Genomic DNA, 17,616 nt, shown 5'->3' on the forward strand with positions numbered 1-17,616 from the left:
GGTTCATTAGATCCATGAAGACAGCGGGTGCGTTGGTTAAACCGAAGGGCATGACCAAGAATTCAAAATGACCGTAGCGGGTTCGAAAGGCAGTTTTGGGGATATCTTCTTCGCGGATACGCAACTGGTGATAGCCAGAACGGAGATCGATTTTGGAGAAACAAGAGGCACCTTGGAGTTGGTCAAAGAGGTCGTCAATACGCGGTAAGGGGTACCGGTTCTTAATGGTGAGCTTGTTCAGCTCGCGGTAATCGATACACATGCGAAACGAACCGTCTTTCTTTTTAACGAACAAAACCGGAGCACCCCACGGCGAAGAGCTAGGGCGAATGAATCCTTTATCGGTCAACTCTTGAAGTTGACTTGCTAATTCTTGCATTTCAGCGGGTGCAAGTCGATAAGGAGATTTGGCTACGGGGGATGCACCAGGAACAAGATCAACACGAAACTCGACTTCCCGAGCGGGAGGTAAACCAGAAAGATCTTCGGGAAAGACTTCAGGAAAGTCACGCACGATGGGGATTTCATGAAGTTTCTTCTTTCCTTCATCGGGTTTGACCACATGAGCTAAGAACGCGACACATTTCATTCGTAAAAGTCTTCGGGCTTCAGTGCATGACATAAGTTTAAGACCGTTAGATGGTTTCTCGCCGTAGATATGAAGATCTTGACCATTTTCCCGAGGAATGCGAATCAATTTCTTGGCGCAGATTACTTCGGCGCGATTTTGCGAGAGCCAGTCCATACCAATAATAACATCAAAACTTCCAAGAGGCATGGGAATGAGGTTGATTAGAAAATCGTGTTCATTAAGGTTAAGCGTGCAATCTTTGATCACGGAGTTTATTATAATTGTTTCACCGTTAGCCATTTCAACTGTAAAGTTTCCGTTTAAGTTTATTCGCGGTCGCGCAAGTTTTTGTTCAAATGCGCGAGAAATAAAACTCCTATCGGCGCCAGTATCAAAAAGTATAGATGCATATTGTCCGTTAAGTAAAAATGTACCATTAACCACGTCATTATTCGCTTGCGCTTGGTGCGCGGTTATATTAAAAGCTCGTCCGCGCGCCACTTGGTTTGAAATTTGGTTAACCGGATTAGCTTGCGTAATTTGTACTTGCAGTCTCGGGCACGCGTTCCGAAAATGACTGGGGTCACCACAGTTATAGCACGACCTGGGTCGTGGATTATGGTATGTTGATTGTTGGTTTTGCGGGTAGGTTGGTGGTGTTTGCGCGATTGGGTTGGCGGGAAGGACTCTACAGTACTCAGCAGTGTGACCAATACGGCCACATCGGTTGCATTGTCGACACGGGGCTTGAGTTGGGTGATGAAGTTTACAGGTTGGGCAAAAGGGTTGGTTTCCTGTGTAAGGTTTCTTAGTTGACTGGGTAGGGAGCGCGGAATTGGTTAAGGCATAGTTATGGACTACAGGGGGTGTTGGGTAGGTTGACAGTGGGTTAGGAGCGTGTACTGGAGGTTGGTAGGCGGGTTGCTGGATAATGAGCGGGTTGGTAAGCGCGTAGGCTTGATGATTGGGTTTGTGCCTGCGTTTGAGGTTGTTACGGTTTGAGGGTTCTGGCTTGGTTTCTGTTGGTTCTGGGACAGTCTTGGTGAGTTTGGTCTTCTCGGCTCCCCGCAGGAACAGGGTTCCTGCCCTGACATGGTTGTCGCTGAGCACAGCGGCCAACTCGATGGCGTCAGAGAGGGTTACTGGGTTCCTGGCCCATACAGAATCTTGAATTTTCATGGGGAGACCCCCAAGAAACTTTTCGATGGCGCGGCGGGAAGGGGTAACTAGGTGCGGGACAAGCAAACTTAGTTCGTGAAAGCGCGTAGCGTACTCGCGCGCTTCGCCACTGTACTGTTTCAAGTTCCAAAATTCCTCCTCAAGGCGCTTTACTTCGTTGGGAGGGCAGAATTCTCGAGTCAAAAGATCCTTGAATTCCTCCCAGAGCATGCTAGAAGCAGCCTCTGCGCCACGCGCGTGAGCTACTCCGTTCCACCATGTAAGCGCCCTTGATTCCAGGACACTTGAGGCGTATAAGGTTCGTTGGTCTGGAGGGCAATGGGTATGGAGGAAGGTGTTCTCAATTTTCTCGAGCCATTGGAGCATTACGGTGGCTCCTTCGAGCCCTGTGAATTTCGGAGGGTTACCCGCATTAAAGGACTTAATATTGTATCCGGAGGGGTTGGTATTATTTTGATTTAAGGCTTGGGCTATTGCGGCGGCCATTTCCTGGGAAAGACGCTGCATACGTCTGCGCGAGGCTTCTCTCCTCTGATGACGGCGAGCTGATAGCGGAGGCATTCTATAAAAGTTTTAGTTTTTGTTAATATCTTGGTATGGGAAATCGTTTTAGCGTAAAGTATATCATTGTAAAGCTTGTTTCGCGAAGTTAAATGCTATCAAATTTTGAAGTAAAATATGAATTTAAATGCAAACTTAATACAGGTAATGAATTCGAATTGAAAATCGACAATTCATGCATCACCATGACTTTTCAAATCTTCAATTTAAAATATACGAGTAAATGAGTATTGGAGGTTGACAATTCATGTATCACCATGACTTTTCAAATCTTCAATTTTAGAACAAAAAGTTAATGGGGATTGAAAATCAACTATTCATGTATCACCATGACTTTTCGGATTTTCAATGTTAAGTCCCAACAACAAACGAATATGTAAGTAAAGAAACGAATTGAAATTTAACAATAAAAATCGAAAGATCGCGGATAAAACATGAAATCAGGTGCTGCGTATGCGCAAGCATATTTTATAAATATCGAGTAATTAACAATTAGCGCGCAATCATGAGATTTTTCTCATGCGCGAGAAGGGACTCTTAGGTATTCTAGGTCGTTACGTCTAACCACCTAATCCTAAAGTCACGGAGCTCTGATACCAATCTGTAACACCCCGACCGATGGCGGATTATACATCGGGGCGCTACGAATTGTTTCATTACTCGTGACACTATATTGGTGTCAATATTTGATAAATACATTTCATTGCGCATGCGCATAACACACCATAAAGTAACAAATCACATATCATAACTCATAATATTCAAATACATAAATTTGTCTTGTTATATTTTAAACTAGGTCCAAAGTAAAAGAAAACATCCTACGTGTCCTCGAGTTTCCAAAAGCAGCTACAGCAAACCTGAACATGTGTTAAAATAAAACGTCAACACTTGCGTGTCGGTGAGAAATCAAGTTTAATAGATATAAATAGATAATAACAAAGCACTGCGCGCAACATGTGTATAACTGGTGTTCAACATAGTGTGTAAACAGATTGTGATCAAGCCTAAATAGATCATAGCTCATAGTTCATAGCGTGCTCCAAATCGAGCAAAAACAAATAATCATTCGTGTATGTGCAAACAAACCAATAAAAATCGTAACAATAGGTCTCCCGTGTTTATCTAATGGATCCATGAAAACTTCGGAATAGGCCGATCAAAGCGGTTAATGATCAACACATACAAATATACAACACTAGTAAACGTCCATAACACATGGGTTTTACGCACATAATTTCATAAACAAGTTTAAAACTCAAGTTGTACGAACACATGAACATCCCAAAACGTTAAAAATAAAAGGGGATTAGGTACGAGATTACTCACTTGTAAAAGGTGCGTTGAAAGATAACGCAAGAACCAACTTTTAAACAAGCGAAAGTTAACCTATAAATAAGAGGTTATTGGTTTAACGATTGGTTTTTATGTCTTGAATATATGCAAGTCACTTAAACAAATTATAAAAAAAGAAAAATTATATATTATATATTTACCGAGATTTCTGGGCAGAAAAGAAGAGAAGACGGATTGCAAAGAGGGGAGTGGAGGCGTCGCTGAGGATCTTCGGCTGAGAGTAAGGGAGAAAGATTTTGGGGAGTGTTTAAGTGTTTGAGTGTAGTGTTTAATTATCCAAGAAATTAGTTTTATTTATAGGAAAACCCTAGGGAACACATCCCTTGAATTGGGGAAAAAGATCTTATCAAATCAAAGCAAAAGATATCAAAAGCAAGAGATATGGTGGCAGCTGCAGGGGATGGGGAAGGCTGACAGGTTACTGTTCAGTCAAAGTACTGTACAAGACATGGAAAAGAAGATTTTAAAAGATTATGCCAGTTACTTTTTCTAACAACCAAGAGGGTTGGTAAGCAAGCTGCGCCGAAAGTGACTTTTCGGACAGATGTCAGATCTGGCCTACTGTGCCCATACCTTGGCAGGTATAGCACATAAGATAAGATATTTCAAAAGCATACAGGCTGGCTTAAACTGGAGAAAAGACTTAAGTGTCTAGCGCGAGAAGGCTTGAGTGTGCGAGGGCGAAGGCAGACAGAACAATCCTTAGCGCGCCGCGGGAAGAACTACAATCCTTAGCGCGCCGCGGGAAGAACTACAATCCTTTGCGCGCCGCGGGAACAGTTCGCCTCGCGTATCGCAGGAACAGCTGGTCTTCACGCAGGCTTCCTTGTAAGGAGTCTGGCGCGTGGAGCTGCGCAGACATCCTTAGGCGGGAAGAACCAAAGGACAAGCAAAGAGTTAAGAGAAAAAGGGGCGGGACGGCGGAAGGAATTATTATTATTATCATTATTATTATTAGTAGTATATATTTATATATATTTGATAAATTTATAAAGATTATAATCAAATTTTAAATCTTAAAATCGGATCCGAAAACGGGTACCTGGGTCGGGTCGGATTTGGGCAGTTGTCACAATAATCTCTATTCATTTTATCGCCATTGGGGTCCCAAATTTTTAAAAGCTAGCCCCAATGGTCCCCCGTTAAACAGGACTTAACGTCGTTATATTTTTTTTCCGAATTTTAAACTAACGTGTTAGGGCTTTTGATCGGAAAGAGGATACGAGTCGATTGATGTAAAACTTAGTTTGAAATGGTGCTCCAAAATATCGAAACAATGCTCCAATTCAGGTGTTTGAACTTTCAATTGACAAAAATTAAGCCGTTTAGATCATCGTTTTAAGCTAAGTTTTACATCAGTCGACCCGTATCCCTGTTCCAATCAAAAGCCTTAAAACATTAGTTTGAAATTCGTGAAAAAGTATAATGGTGTTAAGTCCTTTTTAACGGGGGACCATTTAAACTAAGTTTTACATAATCGACTTGTATCATCCTTCCGATCAAAATCCCTAACAAATTAGTTTGAAATTCGGAAAAAAAGTATAACGACGTTAAGTTCTTTTTAACGAGGGAGCATTGGGGCTAGCTTTTTAAAATTTGGACCGCCGGTGGCTATAAAATAAACAGGGATTATTATCGGTCAATACCAATTAGTAGAAAAATCAAATAAACCTAATAATAATAATCTACCTATTATAATAAAGTAAAATAATTGTAGACACGTGTCGCTTTGTGGTTAATTCTCGCATTTTTCCTCCAAACTAATATATGTCATAGATCAATAATTATTCACTTTTCTTTTACACTCCATTTATATTATATCTATAACATAATTAAATTATTCACTTTTTCTTTAAACTATATTTGTATTATATCTATCCACTTTTATAAAAATAAATATTTATATATTATGCTACTATACGTTGTTAGAATATATTTCATAATATACTTGGTGAAATTCAAAAATCAACAACAAATTGTGTTTGTTAAAGATTAAAAAGAATATAATTTTATCATTAACATATTATATTATGTATATTGTTAAAGATTGTAAATAAAAAAAAATGCTAATATGCTTTCATTTTACGAAATAATTATTTTAATCATTAAATTATAAATGTATGCTTAATAGTTTATCCATTTTTTAATAATAAATCCATTTATCTATTATTTTTTTGTACATTGTCATATAAATTTATAAATTATAAATATATGTTTTAATATATCCATTTTTTCGGTTACTTTAGTAAACTATGTATATATATATGTGTGTGTGTGTGTGTGTGTGTTAAATTGAAGAATAATATATACCAATCAATTTCATATATAATAAAGTTTATCATATTTAGTTTCTTAGTTTTTTATATCAAGGGTTGTTTCGGTTGTGGAACTTAAATTTAATTGTTACGTGTTAAAAGTTGGTAAATAAATCGTTTGGTACAAATTAACTACGCTCAAATTTGTTACGGGTAAAAATGAGATAATCTGAACATTTTTGAAAATTTGAGAGTGCAAATAGATTTATCGTCAAACATGTTACGGGTTCAAAGTTTTGACTGAAAAAATTAAAACAAATGAAAGTTGGAATTTTAAATATTATTGGGTTTCAAATTTATTTTTAAGGACAAACTTTTGGAAATAGTCAAAAGATTCAAGATTTTGCAAATTGAGTATTTTTCCCATGACTATTAAAATTTAAGAAAAAAAATTATAAAACACTTCTGACATATCACCTCCACGCCTATTAATGCTTTTAACTTTTATCAAATTTGAAAATTTGTGTCATCATTGACTTTTCCTTAAATAGTGATCAAAATGTTGTATGCAAAGCATGTCATATAAAATTATACTCAAATGAAATGAAACAAAACAGTTACAAAACTAAACTGGTTAACATGCTATTTTCTTTTTATTGTCAATACGATAAGGTCGAGAAGCCCCCTCAAACTTATCAATATATTTTTCATAATGTAGCTCAAAACTGTTATTATATGAGAAGTATTCTTCGAAATTGGTTCATAACTAAATTTCTTTCAATTATACATATATGATACTGAGAATAAATTTTCAATAGATGAAGTGTTCGTGGTATGTTTTTGCACGTGCATTATTTTTTTTACTAAGTTCATTTTTTTAGAAAAATCATATTGTGATATAACTAAAATCAATTTATGTATAATGATACAAGCATAGATATAATACATTTATCTATATATATTATGTATTGCTTTATTTATTTTATTTTTTTAAAGAAGAAAATTAGATTTTTTTACTACAAAACGATTACAATAAAGTGGCAGGCAAACGGGCAACAATTCCCTGCCCGTTTAAGAACATCACACAGAACATCCCCAACCAAATCATGTATGTATTTAAAGCCAGACAATTCTTTGCAATGTGCCGCATGGTCTCCAAAAGAATCCAAACAGACATTGTGACAAATTCGGCAAGGCTCATCAGTCGGGAACATAGGTATCATTAATCAGTACTTAAGGATAGCTCGATACTCCAAACCCGACATATGTTGGCCCAATCCTTCAATGGGGATGACCGTTAGAAAATTCTGAGCCCGAGTAGCCTGAAGGAAATAAACACCGCATTTTGGCAAGGGGATAGATCAAACTTCACTTCTAAACTTTGGACGATTCTACTAAATAAGGCACTCGCCACAACATGTTGGGCCTTATGGGGGGGTGTCCTTATTAGAGAACCCGCTAAGATCAAAATATGGAAGTGAAGTACGTAAACGATCCATCGCACACCCATAATCAGAGTCCAACCCATAAATATCACAACCCCGAATATATGGTCTTGCAAACACCACGATTGTGCTATCGAAGCCACAAAAGCATATGTAGATACATCCTTGGCCGAACACAGACCCAACCCTCCAAAACGAGTCGGAAGTGATGCTAACCTCCAGCTCATCAGTTCCACAGCGCTAGATGCCCTTTTCATAGCCAAACTGCAGATAAATCTCACATCCCGTCTTACAGCATCACCAAGGAGTTTCACACTAAGCACCGGCCTTCCGATCTCGCAAGGGAACAACTCACCTTCACCCCATTGCATGTAGGCCAAAATAACTCTGTTAATAATAATAAATTATTTGTAACTAAATCCTGTGTTTTATTTGTAACTCTGTTTGTTTTATTTGTAACTAAATTATTTAAATTAAGCGTTAACTCTAATAATAATAATATAATAATCTACCTATATAATAAAAAAAGTGGGTTTTTCAACAACTCTACTTTTATATTTAACCAGCTCTCTTCAAAGTAATTTTTAATTAAATTTTAACAATTAACAATAACAATAACAATAACAATAACAATTCAAAAGCAATATCGCTCTGTCATGTTAACATTACGTTTTTATCACCCGTCAGTTTCTAACCCTAGCAGTCACCATCTATCTATTGCATCCAAATCCATCAAAATTTCAGGTAACTATCAAACTTTGTAATTCTATTCACATATTCAATCGTCCCACCTAAACAGATTCAATCGGATTCAATCTTCACAGTTTCAATCGATTAAAAGGTTCAATCAGGTTTAATCGATCAATCTTTGTAATTCTATTCACAGTCACAGGTTCAATTGATCAATCTTCGAATTATGTAATCTGATTTATATGTAAAGCTTGGTATTTCAATTGAAACCCTAATTCTATTATAACTATATTCAGTGCTTTATATGCTTTTTAGAATATTTGTTAATCTGTTACTTTATTATATTTTTTTTTATTTGTGATCATGTCTTCAATGAAATGCAATTAGCTTAATTTTGACTTTATTCGAATATTTTTTAATACCCGACAATCTTTTTTTATCTTCCGATCAAAGTGTATGTATTTTGTTATTTTCAGAACAAACAAGCAAGGAAGGTGAAGTTGCAATAGATTAAAATGCCATTGTATGAATTTGATCAGAAAGAGAGATGATAGGCATTGCGTGGTAAGTTTTGTATAATGTGTATATTGTTTGTGTGTTAATGATTGGAGAATAATTCATTATTGAAAGCAGGTTTTGAGTGTACAGTGGTCAAGGAACGGTTACAAGAAATTGAATGTGATAGATCACAAATTGGCCGAGACTCAACCTGTGAGCTGAGTAAGCCTTTCATTTAAATAAGAAATGCAGTTGTGTTATTTCTTGATTTAAAATGTTATGTTAATACTGATAATGATTTGTTTCTATTAAAAGGGTTGTTATGAAAGGAATAAGAGCTGTCTTAAGACTTGAGAGTGATGGCTGTTGTTACTAGAAGCAACTTTTTGGGTGGTATGGTGCTATTCAAAGACAGCTTCAAAGATCGCAGTATTACGTACAGTATAATCGACCAACTCAAATGATATTATATTTTGGGTTCTTGCTCTGAATTTTTTGCTTGGTAAGTTTGCTTTCTTTGACATAGATTTGGATAGTGCGAAGAAATTGATGTATATTTGTTGAATTTCGGGTACTAATAATCGAAATTTGAAAAATTTTGGTTGTTCGATTATGAACCCCAACATATCTAGATGCAGTTTCACATATGAATCTGGGATGAGCAGATTCGATACCGGTACCAAGTTTTGAGTATTCGGCACGGTACAGCTCGGTACAGTACCAGTATATCCCGAATTTTTCATGAAATACCGGTACCAAAATTTGCAATTCTCGGTTCCCGTATTTTTGATAAGGTACCGATCTTATCACTAATTTAGTATTCTAATATCGCTTCATGTTTGAGCATATTTGTATTTGTTTGATTCTATAAAATCTGTATAATAACAATCTACCTATATAATAAAAAAATAATAATAACAATCTACCTATATAATAAAAGAGTGTTACACTGAAATAAGCTATAACGGGTCAAAAAGGTAATCCAAAAATATTGACGTGTTTTTATTTTAAGGTAATCCTGAACAAAAATACCTGATTTTAAGTAATTATGTGATGAGTTAATGGTTTCGCTATTCTATATACATTGTATATTGTTTAGCAAAATAAAAGGCTCCATCAAGAACTCTTGCATATATATTTTTGGTTTTTATTTTGTTTTAGCTTATGTTTTTAAATATTAAAATGATGTAACTTTCTGGAAATCGTATGAGTTTGCAAGGCTACTTGCAACTTTTACACTTGGTTTTTTTCGGCTTCTTCATCGGGTCATCATTTCCAGCCTTCTCACCTTCAAAGAAAATTTCAAACTTTCACAAATATGTAATTAATATTTATCAATTTTATCAATATATTTCGTTCTTTTTAGGGATATATATTTGCAGTTGCATATTAGTTTTGTTCCAGGGGTAATTTGGGAATTAAAATTTTGAAGTCAACTTATCGTAGCTGTTAATCTTGAATTTGTTTTGGTTCAGCTCTATGGTAAAAAAAATGGAGATAACTTTGTAGCAGCTTGGATACGGGTCGATTTAGGCTTACTTGCAACAAGTTATAAATGAGTCAAGTTTTCGTTATAAATTGTATGCAAGTCAAATTAAACACTTTGACTATCAATTTGTCAAATCTGTTGAGGTTTTGACAAAGTGGATACAAAAGTTAAAGTTTCATATTAATTTTTTTTACTGCAAGGTGCAATATTGAAAATTATAATTTTCGGTTAAGTTTTATGTTTCGGGCTCAACTGATATTTTTCGGGTCATTTAACTTTTTGATACGGGTTATTAAGGGTTGTCCTGGACCTGGAACTATCCCATTTGACCTGGTTCTGGCTGAATTGACCTGGTCTGGGTTGCCCCAACAGACATTTTTTTAAATATGTATTCACACTTTCTATAGATAACTTAGTTTGGAAATATGATTAATTATTAGCAAAGTTTTATTGAATAAAAACATTAAAAAGGTTGTATAAAACTATAAATGAATTTGACCTTGGACCACTTTCAATGAGTTCAAACCCATTTAACTCATTTTCTTTTCACATACTCAGATATTGCATACAAATTGGATGGTTTGGATGCTTTTAGTTTTGGACAACCTGCAACTGTTTGTAACTGTCTTTACTGAAGCGTAGATTTATGCACAATCATTTCTATTTCCACATAATTAAAGATTTTGAAGGAACTTATTGTTTTTTTTACCCAAGTTATATAATGTGATTTGGTTTTGAAATAGGGCAGAGTTTGAGCGTTCCGCAGTCTTGATATCGTCCCGACACTCTTTTAACAAAAGGGATTGAATGAAGAGGGCAATTTTGGTGGAAGTTTTGTTGTGCCACTGCTTTTTTTTTTGTTTATTTATTTTTAATTTCTGAAAGATTGAATGAACAGGGAACTCAAGTTAAGGTTTGTGTCTCACTTAGACAGTGTTGAGAGGTTTTATAAATGGAATTTTAAAGAAATGGTATGGGCTTAAATGTTTGTTTATGTATGAATCTATTATATATTTCAAGTATTAAAAACAAAAATTACTTTTAGTTGCTTTGGTATTATTACCAACCCGTGATATACGGGTTCTAACCTAGTAATAATAATAATGTGTTACCTTGATTCTTGAGCACGTAAGTAAATCCCGTTCGATATCATTTATCAAAACCCTAACGTAATCATCAACTGAATTCTCCAGGAAATTATGTATATATCTTCGATTTCTTCTGTTCGAAATTATTATTATTATTATTATTAATCGTTTGTTTATTTCTTATTCATAATTATAATTATCTATCTGAATTGAATTAAATTGATCATCAGGTGATATGATATGATAATTAGGGTTTTGGAAGACCATAATGACTAGGAAATCGAATTCTACTAGTTGTGCTATTTGCGATAATTCAAATCTCGCTTCTATTTGCACGCTTTGTGTTAATTACAGGTAAAACCTTACATTACATTACACTTAGTATGTTTAAATGTTCAATTCAGTTTAGAAAGTAGGTAGGAATTTGTTATACGGCTGTTTATGTTTGTTCGTTAAGCTTTAATTGGAGAGGTGAACGGTTCACGAACAAAAGTTATTGTTCGTGTTCCTTCATCAAGGAAGTGAACTTGCTTGTGAACTGTTCAAAAACTCCACGAACACGAATAATGTTTTGTTTTAAAATTTTAATAACCTTTAATGAGAAAGAACATAAACAAACACGTTATCGAACGTACACGGATACAGTTGAATATGTAACTGAATTATTCGTTTAGCATTAAACTTGTTTGTGAACGGTAACTGAATGGAAAATCCTGTTCGTGTTCGTTTGTTAAGGAATTGAACTTGTTCACGAAGGTAAACGAACATGTGGTTTTTAAAAAAGAATAGAGAGAAAAAAAAAAGAAACATTGTTAATCCAAAACATTAGACACAATCACTTTAATTAAATATAAAGCCAAGCACTTGAGATAATAATAATAATAATAATTCCCCAATCTGCGGTTTTATTCTAATAATGTCAACGAAGCACAAGTTAGATTTGTTGTTAGTTAAAACAGAACTTTATAAAGCAAACCATTAACGAAACAAACTGAACATAAACAATAAAGTTATCAAATTTTAAATGTTTGGTTGGTTTTTACAAATAAAATATTATAAAAATATAAAACAAACCATTAACAACGAACATAAACGAAGACAAATGAATGAACGCAACATCTGTTCATGCTCGTTCATTTAACTAAATGAACAAAATTTCTTGTCCGTTCATTTATTAAATGAAAAACTTAAATGAACTTCCCACCAAACGGTTCACGAACTGTTCGCTGAACGTTCGGTTTGTTTACAGTCCTACAATTGAACGGACATGGCCTCTGTATTCGTGCTCATTTATGTGGTTAATCGAATGGAATTCCCTGTTCATGTTCGTTCATTTATTAAATGAACATAAATGAACTTCCTGCCGGACAGTTTACGAACAGTTTGCGGAACTTTTGGTTCTTTTACAGCCCTGCAGATCTGATTTTGAGTACTTTCAATGTGGAAACAATTAGATCTCCAAACGTGAGTTTGATATGTGTTGATATATAGGCTAATTGCATCTTTATGCAGGTTGAATTCATATGGGACTAATTTGACATTATTAAAGAGTCGTCGCGATTCTTTATACTCGAAGTTGAGTGAAGTGCTTGTTGCTAAGGTTTGATCAACCACAAAACTTGTCTTCTTTGTGATTTTTTTATTGGACATAATTATGATGCCTTTTGTAATTATTTGCAAGTGAAACTTAGAATATAATACTTTAGACATAGTTGTTTGCATCTGCCATAAGCTTGTTATTTCTTCTGTTTGTTAATATAGTTTTTTCTCAGTTTTTTATAACCAATTCTGTTTTGTTTTTCAGAGTAAGGCAGATGATCAACTCAGTTGGAGAGTCCTTCAACATGAAAAACTTGCTGCATTAAGAGAGAAGCTCCATTTTCGTAAAGAACAGCTTGCTAAAGGTTGGTTGTTTTATGCATGCAGCTAATATATATTATATGCAAGTGATATCGTTAGGTTATCTTTTATATCCTTTTGGACTAAAGCTTTGGTTTTTAGATAAAGCCAAGGTTGAAAAGCTGTCTTCTGAGTTGAAAGTCAGATATGAATTGGTTGAATCAGCCATGAATGTGGTATGCAAATTTCCTTCTAATATACTAAAGAGATTTTTATAGACATAAATATAAGATTTTGTTACATGTTTTCATTTGCAGTTGGAGAAGAACCGTAAAGAGCAACTGGAAAAGTATTATCCTAATCTCATTTGCACTCAGAGCCTTGGGCATGTGAGAATTCTTTTTCATGAATGATTTTTATCGTTTTATCGTATTTAACATTTATGACATGCAGATGGCAATTACATCAGAACGCCTACATAAACAATCTGTTGTCATCAAACAGATATGCAAGTTGTTTCCACAGCGCAAGGTAGTCATTTCATATCTGATTACTACTGTAATTAATTTCAACTGATTTATCTAAATATGATAGTTTAATCATAATAGAAAACAAGATAACAATAGGACTCTGTTATATGTAAACTAAGCTCCAAATATGATGAAGTTTACAATATTTGGTTACAGGTGCACGTAGAGGGAGATAGGAAAGACGGGTCAAGTGGTCAATATGATCAAATCTGTAACGCACGATTACCAAGAGGACTTGATCCCCACTCGGTTCCTTCTGATGAACTTGCTGCTTCCTTAGGGTAACGTCTCTCTAATTCTGATTAGTTTTATAGGGAAAAGATCCAATACAATAATAGCTTAACGTACAATAGGTACGCGAATCCCTTTCTTCACGAAATCGATCCATGAAATCACATCCCAACATCTCGGAATCGTCAATACATATCCAATTAATCACTGGTTCACCGAAAAAAACAGTTTTGGATCGTTAATCGATCAATTTTTTACTTTTTTTCACGAAAACCGTTTTTGAGCGTTTTTGAGCATTTTAGGTTTTGGCTGAGCGTTTTAAGTTTTTGGTTGAGCGTTTTAGTTTTTGCCTTTGAGCGTCTCGCGTACCTATCGTACGTTAAGGCATTATTGTACAGTATCTCCCCCCTAGTTTTATAATACACATACATTTGTCTTTACTCTTTACCATAATGCCAAATGTTGGTCTTACGCTATGTGTTGCAGTATTAATAAAAAATGCATAAACGTGAAAACCCTACTCAATTATCTATTAGAATAAGGGTCTATTTTTTGTAAAAGAAAAATCTTTCTTTTTGGGTGCTTAGATGTAGTTGGTTTCTATATCTCCAGAATGCAATGATTTTTCAATCGATTATATAGTTTAAAATATCAGTTTTATTCATATGATGGTTCAGATTATAAATTTCATATACTTTAGCTTGTTTAGTAAAGCCTGAAGTATGTATCTACTGCAAAGACAAAATTTTGAACAACTTTTATTAATATTTTTTCTATGTCAGTTGTGAATTAGTCTTTAAAGATTTGTTATGCTTTTTAAATCTTAACGTAGATTACTTCTGTAATTCTTGTTTAGTTTGTTGATAAACTGTTTTAATCAGATCCTACATGCTTCCTTAGTTTGTTTACATAATAATATTGCTTTTGTACTCAAAATAAATGCATAAATCATCAACTCTGTAGTTTTTTTCCTATATTCTAAAAGATTGATTGCCAAAATTTATGCAACAGATATATGGTGCAACTTCTTAATCTTATTGTTCACAATGTCGGTGCTCCTGCCCTTCACAACTCGGGTTTTGCGGTATTTTCTTATCACCCTTTATACTGCATAAGGTTTTCCTTGTGTATCATATTACTAATCATTTCTGCAGTTTTTAGTAGTGTATTAATATATATTGTTGTAATACATTAAATTTGTATGCTACTAGTCGTGAGTTGGTCACATAAATTATCAGCCACAAGTATATTGATGTTATTGTTTTTTTATAAATATTGCATCTTGTTACAGAAATTATATAACTTTAAGCTGCTTTTTTGATGCAGGGTTCATGTTCCCGAATATGGCAACATGACTCTTACTGGGATGCACGCCCTTCTTCTAGAAGGTACTTAATTTTAGGATAAATAAATTTTTTTAAAATTAATGCAATTTTATGCAAAATGCAGCAATGAATATCCACTTTTTATACCTCGCCAAAACTTTTGCACAACGGGAGTAGAAACCTCATGGTCAGATAAAAGCTCTAGTAACTTTGGTGTTGCATCAATTGAATCCGAGAGAAAACATCGTTTAGATTCTTCAAATAGCAACAGTTTCAATTACACATCAGCTTCCCCTCATTCTATAGAGACACACATGGATTTACAAAAAGGAATTTCACTTTTGAAAAAAAGTGTCGCCAATGTAACCGCTTATTGTTACAACTCATTGTGCCTTGAAGTGCCTCCCGAATCATCTACATTTGAAGCATTTGCAAAATTGTTGGCAATGCTTTCGTCTTCTAAGGAAGTTAGAACAGCTGTTTCTTTGAAAATGGCTTGTTCAAGGTACACTTTTGGTTTTTCCATTTCAGGTTGCTTATTTGGTCAAAACGAGTCAGGTTGACCAGAATCACCTTTTGTTTTAAGTTTTTAAAATGTATTTGTTTAATGAGTATTATTATATGTATATATCATTTTAGAATGCTAAAAAATATTATAAATACTGAAGAAACTAATTTGAAAACAGCTTTTTGTTACTGTAAATTGTTTCAAGACGTAATGTTCTTTTAAACACTATATTTTATTAAAATAATATTGGATCTTAAAGTCTCACTAAATTTAAAAAAAGAAAAATCTAGCAAGTGAAATCAGCTTTTATAACTTGTAAGGAGTATATGAAGTTTTCGACTTTTAAAATGATCTGCAATTCTGCATGATGTTGCCCCTTAATAAACAGTTAATTTGCCTGACTCGTTTCTTAGAGCTATGTTTTTTAACCTGTTAGGGAATAGGGATACAACATAGCCCAAGTTGACCCGTTCATAAGTCGATGGTTCAAAAGTGCCACCTCTAAACCTTTATAACACATTTGTTAAATCATACTAATTATTATTAAATTTTTTAAACATGTAGGTCATCCAAGCAAGTTCAGCAGTTAAACTATTCTGTCTGGAATGTGAACTCGCCTATGTCATCAAGTACTTTAGTCGAAAGTACACATACTTCAGCTTCAATGGTAAACTTTTAATGCACACACACATCCAAGCACATATTTTCAGCTTATTTTACTTACGCAACAATCATACATGTTTGGGACATTTTTACCCTCACAAACAGTAAAAAAAACGTAAAACTGGATCAAGGGTAAAATTGCCCAAACACGTATTATTATTTTCTATGAAGTAAAAATTTTCCAATCGGAAAATGATTGCTATTTTGTTTTTCATACTTAGAGAAGCACACGGGACAAATGTCTTTCAAGCTCTGCTGCTAGTTATCTTTATGCTGCTGACGTGTCACACACCGTGAAAAATGAAACGCTTACTGATGGCTGGGATCTAGTGGAACCGACTTTGCCACCTCCTCCATCACAAACCGAGGATGTAGAACACTGGACTCGAGCCATGTTTATCGATGCAACAAAAAAGTAATTACTTTCTTTTATTTGGTTTATATTTACAAAGGGTATTTCAGTATTTGGGGTTATTGCTTATTTTAAAATGATTTTTCTTGGTGGATGGAAATTACAAGTTTACCCTTAAGGTTAACTTGCACATAGGGGTGTAAACGAGCCGTGTCATTCCCGAGCTCGACTCGTGTGAAGCTCCTTTTTTAGAGCTCAGCTTGTGAGTTGTGTTTTCAAGCTCGGGCTCAGCTCAGCTCGTTTATAATTTGATAGTTAATTTATATATGTTTTTAAATATTTCTATAGATTTTGAGAAAAACCTGAAACAAAAGTAAGCTCGGCTCAAGCTCCTGTGGTAACTTAAACGAGCAAAAGCACGGCTCGAGCTCGACTGCGAAGTGTGAAATTAATACATATTAGTTCAAAAGAGGTAAATCATAAAAATACACAAAGCTCGTTAAGGCTCGACGATCCTAAAAGAGCTTCCCATACAAGGCTCGAGCTCGGGCTGGAAAACTAAATGAGCGTTATTTGAGGCTCAGACTGCATACAATAATAATATTTAACAAAGTTGTTTGTTGTACAATACAGGTGATATTGTGGTAAACTAGTTGGTCATTTGGTGCTTGCTTAAATGCTTTTGGGAGGATTTACAATTACATTATAAAACATTTGTGTTTGTAAAAAACAGGCATGTAAATAGAAACAATCATAAGTTTGTATATATATGGGATGTTTTCTTGTTTTTATTGTGGTTGCAAATAGTGGTTACCAACAAAATCAGGAGAGAGATCATTTCTTGGATATAATAATGCGTTTTATCTAACATATGCTCACATATTAATATGGCCGTGTGTTGTGGACTTGCAGCATAGGCTAGTTATAGTGTCACATTAACGTTATATCACTGTCACATAGACAATGAGTTTTAACTAATTCACCTTTTAACAAGTGTGTTGTGATTAACATGATTTAACTATATTTTTATAAAAGA

The 17,616-nt window shown here is 34.6% G+C and overlaps 1 protein-coding gene across 1 annotated transcript; it reads left to right on the plus strand.

The window, feature by feature from the left end:
* Positions 1–11,337: 11,337 nt before the first annotated feature.
* Positions 11,338–17,369, plus strand: LOC143563288 (uncharacterized). The gene is made up of 13 exons (XM_077050861.1): positions 11,338–11,486; positions 12,645–12,732; positions 12,937–13,036; positions 13,134–13,207; positions 13,289–13,360; positions 13,425–13,502; positions 13,658–13,782; positions 14,744–14,816; positions 15,059–15,120; positions 15,182–15,562; positions 16,130–16,232; positions 16,450–16,643; positions 17,214–17,369. The coding sequence occupies exons 1-13, from the start codon at positions 11,401–11,403 to the stop codon at positions 17,215–17,217; spliced, it is 1,440 nt and encodes a 479-aa protein (XP_076906976.1). The 5' UTR covers positions 11,338–11,400; the 3' UTR covers positions 17,218–17,369.
* Positions 17,370–17,616: the final 247 nt, after the last annotated feature.

Source organism: Bidens hawaiensis, unplaced genomic scaffold (genome assembly GCF_021521415.1).
Source record: "Bidens hawaiensis isolate Kalapana, Puna unplaced genomic scaffold, B.hawaiensis_p1.1 tig00021352_1, whole genome shotgun sequence".
NCBI classification, from domain to species: domain Eukaryota; kingdom Viridiplantae; phylum Streptophyta; class Magnoliopsida; order Asterales; family Asteraceae; genus Bidens; species Bidens hawaiensis.

Coding starts and splice junctions, on each gene's coding strand:
- LOC143563288 (XM_077050861.1), top strand. CDS start 11,401: ATGACTAGGAAATCGAATTCTACTAGTTGTGCTATTTGCGATAATTCA. Junction 11,487..12,644: donor ACGCTTTGTGTTAATTACAG/GTAAAACCTTAC, acceptor ATCTTTATGCAG/GTTGAATTCATATGGGACTA. Junction 12,733..12,936: donor GTGAAGTGCTTGTTGCTAAG/GTTTGATCAACC, acceptor TTTGTTTTTCAG/AGTAAGGCAGATGATCAACT.